The sequence below is a fragment of the Eulemur rufifrons genome, chromosome 23 (assembly GCF_041146395.1).
Source record: "Eulemur rufifrons isolate Redbay chromosome 23, OSU_ERuf_1, whole genome shotgun sequence".
NCBI classification, from domain to species: domain Eukaryota; kingdom Metazoa; phylum Chordata; class Mammalia; order Primates; family Lemuridae; genus Eulemur; species Eulemur rufifrons.
In genome coordinates, this window is record NC_091005.1 from 11,778,542 (window position 1) to 11,786,615 (window position 8,074).

The 8,074-nt window shown below is 39.5% G+C and overlaps 1 protein-coding gene across 4 annotated transcripts in view; it reads left to right on the forward strand.

The window, feature by feature from the left end:
• NFATC3 (nuclear factor of activated T cells 3) overlaps positions 1–7,394 on the forward strand; it is a 102,644-nt gene extending 95,250 nt beyond the window's left edge. For 2 of the 4 annotated variants that reach the window (XM_069456312.1, XM_069456315.1), the window contains one exon: positions 7,257–7,317. In XM_069456312.1, the coding sequence (XP_069312413.1) occupies positions 7,257–7,263 (7 nt within the window). In that variant the 3' untranslated portion in view covers positions 7,264–7,317. Of the gene's footprint in view, positions 1–2,420; positions 2,474–7,256 lie in introns of those variants that run through there. The other 2 variants (XM_069456313.1, XM_069456314.1) reach the window with 2 other exon arrangements.
• Positions 7,395–8,074: the final 680 nt, after the last annotated feature.

An 8,074-nucleotide genomic window follows, 5' to 3' on the forward strand; every position in this document is an offset into this window, starting at 1 on the left:
ACCAGCCTGAGCAAGAGTGAGGCCCCATCTCTACTAAAAACAGAAAAATTATCCAGGCGCCATGGCGTGCGTCGGTAGTCCTAGCTATTCAGGAGGCTGAGGCAGGAGGATCACTTGAGCCCAGAAGGTTGCAGTGAGCTATGATGATGCCACTGTACTCTACCCAGGTTGACAGAGCAAGACTCTTCTTCAGGAGAAGAGGAAAAAAAAAAAAAATTGGGAGTCTTAACAGGACTGAATTTTCCCCCCTCAATCTGTTGTGGTAGAAAAAAAGTATAATAATTTTCCTTTACTAGTATTTAATATTAGAGCTGATATTAAATGTGAAGGATATTGTCTGATCATTATACATATATTTTCTTTTAATTTTCACTTTTTAGAGTGAGAGTCTCACTCTATTGCCCAGGCAGGAGTACAGTAGCACTATCATAGCTCACTGCAGCCTTGAACTCCTGGGCTCTAGTGATCCTCCCTATCTCAGCCTCCTGAGTAGCTGGGACTACAGCCACAAGCCACTCTGCTTGTCTGTGTATATATTTTCAATCTGTCCAGTGGTTGGAAGCTGTCTAGAGTCCAGAGTGAAATTTAAGTTAGTTAAAAACCTGGCATGAGAGAGCTCAAGCTAGTTATCTTGATCTTTGCTTAAAATACTTAAACATTCTTTCTGTGTTACCATTATGATGGTGAGTTTTATTTCTGTTACTTAATATTATTAACAAGTTAATATAACGGAGATCCCAAAGTGCAGTGGCTTAACTGCATTGGAAGTTTCTTTCACACCTCATGGTAATTAAAAGATCAGGATTCCTTTCAGCTTTCTCCTTCTCCTTAGGTTTTTGTCAAAGCAGAGATACCACTTTGAGTTTTAGCCCAAAGCAAGGAGTAGGGTCAGGGGGGCAAGAGAGAAGCCAAGCAAGTGATGAGGAAGATACGCACATCACTTTTGCTTACATTTCATTGAAGAAAATGAATTAGACGGTCATGTCTAGCTACAAGATGGAAGCCAGGAAATATAGTCTGTAGCTAGGTGTCTGTGTGACTACCTAAACCTCAATTACTAAAAAACAACAGATTGAGACAATCAGTAGCCTACCATGGATACCTTCTAAATTTTCAGGAACTTATTTCATCTTTGGCTTGAGAAGGCAGATTAATCAGATTTTTATAAATGCAAATTATTTAGGGCATGCCAGTTTAGATGGTTTTCTTATAACTTATTGAATAACCTTAAATGTTAGCAAAACTGTGCTTCAGGGTAATAAATAAACTATAAAGTGATCCTAGATTTCTCATCCATTTAAAATCATTTCTTTCCCTTTACTTACAAATTTCTCTTATTTTTTCATTTCAAGTAAAATTTAGGAAATGGATGCACCTACATGTAACTTTCGTTTTGTAGAAAATAACATCTCCATAAAATTGTTTACCCAGAAAATGAATTATATCTTTAACCTTGAGGTATAGGAAAAAGAAAAGGTAAACTCAACTGAACTTTGGTGAATGTTCATTGCAGCTGCAAGAGGAAATAGCATAAATGGAGTGTATTAATACCCAAAAATTCTTTACAAAATTGCTAGTTAAAAAGACCCTTTGGCCTTTTGTTATGTTTTTTATTTTTGTTTTTTGTTTTTTTGCTAGTCAAGTGTGGTTGTGGGGGGAGACAATGTTAAATCAACTTAACACTAATCCACAACTCTTGGACCAGCTTCCCTTTGGCCTTTTGTGTATATGGCAGTGTGAGTCTGCCTCCTCCAAAGTGGCAGTGCCCTGGGTTACCCTGCCCCTCTCCACAAAATCTCCATGAAATCTCTCCATGAAATCTCTGTGAGATTTCATACCATACTTTGCTTGTCAGCTCTAACTTTGAATCCTTAAGCATGGAAAATAGTTCTAAATAAGAGACCTGTTGCAACTCATTCTTGTGTGTAGAAATAGCATTCCAGTGGGCTGCTAATTTGAACATCTGTTGGATAGAAAAGTTTTTTCTTGCAGCAAATATTGCTGATGGCTCTGACTAGAGTCATCTAGTTGTGGTGGCACAGGCAAATTCAGGTGTTGTGGTAATGGGAGTCGAGGATGGTGGCTGCCAAAAGTGGGCCAGATGCTGTGACCTACATAACCCGTTAGCACTGGTGTTGAGGGCTGTTCCAGACTTTTAATTTACTCTTTAAAGGGAAGAAAATGGTAAAATTGTACATTAAGGGCATAAACAACTCTTTATGCCAACTTAAATTGGTTAAAAAAAGAAAAAGCCACCTCAGATATTTAGTGGACTAGAGTTTAAATAAATCAATAAATTAATGCATATATACATTCAAAAAGTAAAAAATGAAATTGCAAGCATTAATACTTTTAAGAAATAACTTGAGTATTGTATTTATCAAGTTTGCTATTGATTTTACATATACATTACATCATAGATTTATTTACCAGTAATAATTTTGACTTGTTTCAGTTGACACCTACGTTTTAGCCAGTGTCGGCAGAAAGATATGTCAGGAACCTAGAGGTAGGAGCTGGAACCCAGAGCCCTCAGCTTGGGGGGGAGTGTGAGGGGAGCAAGGAAAGCATAATTAACACTGGGCTCAAGTTACTGTGAGGCCGGGCGCGGTGGCTCACGCCTGTAATCCTAGCACTCTGGGAGGCCGAGGCGGGTGGATTGCTCAAGGTCAGGAGTTCGAGACCAGCCTGAGCGAGACCCCGTCTCTACTAAAAATAGAAAGACATTATATGGACAACTAAAAAAATCTATATAGAAAAAATTGGCCGGGCATAGTGGCGCATGCCTGTAGTCCCAGCTACTCGGGAGGCTGAGGCAGTAGGATCGCTTAAGCCGAGGAGTCTGAGGTTGCTGTGAGCTAAGCTGACGCCACGGCACTCACTCTAGCCTGGGCAACAAAGTGAGACTCTGTCTCAACAAAAAAAAAAAAAAAAAAAAAAAAAGTTACTGTGAAAGGACTTTGTTGCAGTTCTGACTCCCTGTCCTAAAATTTGTATTCAGTGCTCACCTGTAGTGATTACTTGAGCATGATTTTTGTTGTCATTGTTCTAAGTCCCCAAATTGTATTAGAGATTCAATTGCCAAGTAATTTTATTTAGTACTCAATATGTACAAGCACTGAAGATGCAGTGGAGAACAAAACAGACAAAGTCCTTTGCCTACTGGAACTTAAATCTACTGACTGTTGGTAAATTACAAGTAGGTGAATCCTGTAGTTTCATGTATATTTGAGTGTATTCAGCTTGAGTGCTACTTTGTGGAAAACCTTCTTGACTTTATCATAGTCTTAAAATCCTAAACTGCCAGGGACCTTCCAGGTTGCTTCAGCTAAGTGAGATTAGGCATACCAGGTGAAAGAACAGCAGAGCTTTGGTAAGGGGGAGCAGGAATAACACAGCATTGATCCGGCTTTTTTCATAAACGGTACCACCTGCCTGCTTCAGAAAATGATGTTTTCATCCCTATATAAGTACTTGGTAAGTGGATGGATAGTGCTGGGTAATGGACCCTTATCCTCAGGAAAATGTAAATTTTGACTCCTTATAAAGACACACAAAAAATAACATATTGTGGTTTTTGATGATAAAGCACCCTTTTTAATCTAGCTTATAGTTTTAAAACTTGAACAATGAAATAAAAATTGAAAAAGGTATGTTTCATAGCAGCCTAAAACATCTCTGAGGAGTCCACCATTGGAAGGGATAAGTGATAGGAAAAGATGAGTTGAATGTAAGCTGGGTTACTTGCATATGTATTTGGCTTTTTGCCACTGTTGTAAGGCCTGCCTAAAATAGACACTGTCAAAATCAGATGCCATATGTTAGTCTTGATAACACTCTCTGCTCTCCTTCCTACCCACCACCTAATGAACTTTCACTGCACTAGTTCCTAACAGTTTCCATGTGATTATATTAAATTAAGATCCATTTATTCAGTCATCAGAACTTGATGTTTCCTCAGTAGTAAGGTCCTTGCCTTTTAGGAGCTTATAACCTATTTGGGAGACAGTGATGATGCCTGCAGATAATATGATGTGATGAGGAGGGATATTCGAGATCATGCACAGAGATTGTGGGCCGTCTCTGGTCTCCCTCTTAGCATGGGTCTAGCCCATGGAACCCCTGGAATCCACACTGAAAACACTGTTCCTTGCATTTTATGTGACTTAAAATAACAGATGCCAAGGGCTGCCTTGCCTTCTTATGCGCCCTCTATGTTCCCACTTTATATACCACATGAGGTTTTTTTGCCTGTTATACTGATAAGGTAACAGAAGAGAAAAATGTATTCTCATGCAAAGCATCCTCATAACTTCTCATTTACCATTACTAATAACTCACTATTCCAGTGAGTTATTTCTAGCAAGTCAGGAATAAGTTTAATTTACATTCCATTATTCTTTGCAAACAACCATCAGTAAATCCTAGCCTGGCAAATTTAAAGTCATCTGACAAAGACCTTTGTATCAATTAGTGATTATTAGCTCTCCAGCATTGAGCTCTCCAGCATTAATCTTCACTCTTTTGTAATTAGAGTCCTTTGGCTTCTAATCCCTATTTCTTTACTATTCTACATTCGGTACCAACCACAGTTAAGCCAAATCTTCATCCTTCAATTCCTTGCATACTTTTTGAGTGCTGCCACTTGAAAATTGTCAGTTGACATAAAACCACAGACTACTACAGCTGGAAGAGATCTTACTAGTCCAACATTGTCCTTTTATAAATAAGGAAATGGAGTTTTACATATGTGAAATAACTTGTCCAAGGATACACGTGAAGTTAAGTTAGTGGCAGAGCCTGAATTTTTTTTTTAAACTTTACCTCCATTGTGGAGTGTAACAGAGCCTGAATTCAAACCAAAACTAATTTCAAGGCCACTCTCCACTTACATATTTCCTTTCCCAGGTCTGTCCTCCTCATCTGAGCACAATGCTATCCCCGTTCATTATTTTCAGCCTCTGCTCTTCAGTGGAACTAACTCCTTCAGTGCAAAACTTCTCCCGTGCTTTCAGGTCTCTAGTGAGAATATGAATATGTGTAAATCTCTTCTTACTCTGACCATTCACTACGGCCTCCTGCCCACTGATTTTTCCATTTGGGTGTTATACTTTCTAATTCCAATTCCAGACCTAGCCTACCACCTTCCTTCTCTAAACTTCTCAGTTTATTTCCAGCAGTGACAGTACCATTCTTTTTCTCTCCTCCTCCTCACCATCACCATACTTGCTCCCCCTACCCTAGGATCACCACATTTTGCCCAGGTCCTTTGCATTTTCCTTGTCTAAATTATTTCCCTGCCTGGCTATGAATATGACAGGTGTTTTGAGGGGCGAGTCCACTGTTTACTAAGCATGTGACATGAAGGCAAATTGTGTGATCTGTCAAAGCCTCAATTAACTCATCTGTAGGACAATAGTTATATTAAAGTGTTATGGGCCAGGCATGGTGGCTCACACCCGTAATCCTAGCACTCTGGGAGGCTGAGGCGGACAGATCGTTTGAGCTCAGGAGTTCGAAACCAGCCTGAGCAAGAGTGAGACCCTGTCTCTACTAACAATAGAAAAGATTAGCTGGCCAACTAAAAATAGAAACAAAAAATTAGACGGGCGTGGTGGAGAGTGCCTGTAGTCGTAGCTACTTGGGAGGCTGAGGCAGGAGGATCACTTGAGCCCAGGAGTTTGAGGTTGCTGTGAGCTAGGACGCCACGGCACTCTAGCCTGGGCAACAGAGTGAGACTCCCTCTCAAAAAAAAAAAAAAAAAAAAAAAATGTTAATTGAAATAAGATTGAATATCAATTATAAAGTCTAAACTATAGATAGTATTTGTGGGATGAATAAATGTTAATTCCCTTCTCTTTGTAACCATATGAATACATGAGTTTAAAGAATTTGTTTTCTTATCTATGTAAACTATGAAAAGATTAGATGTTAATACTTGAAGATTTTTTAAATGATTGTTAGTGTCTTTTTGCTCTATGATCACATCAGATTCTAAGTATAGAGTTTTTTTGTCTTGGTCTGTTTTTGTTTATGACAGCTGTATTGAGATATAATTCACATACCATAAAATTCACCCTTGAAAGTATACAATTCAGTGGGTTTAGTATAGTTAGAGTTGTGTAACAACTACCACTGTCTAATTTTAGAACTCCATTTTGATTACTCCAGAAAGAAACTCCATACCCGCTAGTAGTCACTCCCTCTTCCTCCCTCCCTGCAACTAGTAATCTATTTTCTCTATGGATTGGCCTGTTCTGGACATTTCATATAAATGGAATCATACAATATATGACCTTTTGTGTCTGGGCTTCTTTGACTTAGCATATTGTTTTCAAGGCTCATCCATGTGGTAGCATGTATCAGAACTTCACTGCATTTCAAGACTGAATATTCCATTGTATGGATAGAGACCACATTTTGTTTATCCATTCATCACTTGGTAGACATTTGGGTTATTTCCACTTTGGCTGTTATGAATAATGCTGCTGTGAACATTTGAGTACAAGTTTTCATGTGGATATGTTTTCACTTCTCTTGTATATATGTGTAGGAGTGGAATTAGTAGGGAATCAGTAGGGAATGAAATGTTGGGAAAACTAAAAGTTCTTATATGGGGGCTTGGGATGTTCCCTTCTATCTTAGTTCTGTAAGGTGGAAATTCTTTGAATTGGACCTCACAGAGCACTGTGCTCCCTGAGGTGCTTGGCATATCAGAGAAACCAACAAAAAAGCAAGAGCCTGCAATCAGGCGGGGTCACAAACAACAGAAATGCCCCTACATCATAAAGGGTGCTTTTATTAGGATAGAATAACCAAATTAGCCCCAAATCTCAGTGGTTTACTCTGACCAAAGCATTTATTTTCATTCACTTTACAAGGGGGGTGAGTGACACTGCAGGAATCAGAAAAAGAAAACTTCCCCAAAAGGGATGCAAACTAAAGAAAAGTTAGATTAAGGTGGACACTTATTTGAAAGTACTCTGTTCTAGAGCATGAGCCTTTAGATCAAGGGTAAGAATGTTTCCTATTCTCTCAGCCATCCTCCTTCCCAGCCCAGACTGAACTGAGGGTCTGGAGCAGCTTGTGGAATGATGCTTCCATCTCTTACGCCACTCAGCTGGGGAGCCGGCTTCAGGCTTTACCTTTATAGAAAGTGATGGGAAGGGAAATGGCTGACGTGGAGCTCAGTGTTGAGCATTGTATGGTTAGTCACTCAGAAGTCACTAATCACTCTCCCTTTTCTTGTTTTTCAGTGAATGAGATAATTGGGAGAGATATGTCCCAGATTTCTGTTTCCCAAGGAACAGGGGTAAGCAGACAGGCTCCCCTCCCGGATCCTGATTCCTTGGATTTAGGAAGATCCGTCGGGCTCTAACAGTGCTCACCGCAACCTTGTTTCTACCACCAACTTCTCAGCATGTTTCTCTCCTTGGACCTTGGGTTTCCAACTCTGCAGCCTTCAGGACTGGCATCAGAAGTTGGACTTACCATTTGTGGGGAAAGGAGCATTCCTCCACCTCAGGCCTTGGGTAGATCTTGTGAAAGAACAGGAACAGCATAGGCTGTTTGAGCTTGGGAAAATGAGCTTTGCTTTTTATATTTAAATAGGATACTTTTATATGATGGGTGCTTTGAGTGTGAATGCAGCAGGCTGTCCATTTCAGAGGTGCTGCTTTTGCAGGTGACCTGGTTACTTAGTTAGGATTGGTGATTTATACTGCGTTGTGGTCATTTGAAGGGCCCTTTGGTTTTGATGATATTTTAAAAATAGGAACTTTTGATAAAACCTTCCAGAGGCAAACAAAAAAAAGTAAAAAGAAAAAAAATTACCCCAAGCCCACACCTATGCCTCAGAAACTCAGCATGTGTCCTGAAGACTTTCATAGATTCATAGGAAATAAAGCCAAATGTAGCCCATACCTCTTTATAAAAGCAAACTGTTGTTAGATAAAATGAGAAGAGACCATTCCATCATTGAAGTGTTGGAATATAAAAAGACATTCCAGAGCATAGCCTTTTTGTAACTTTCTAGGTAATCTTTCTGCAATCTCTCCATACTAGCTCCATGTTG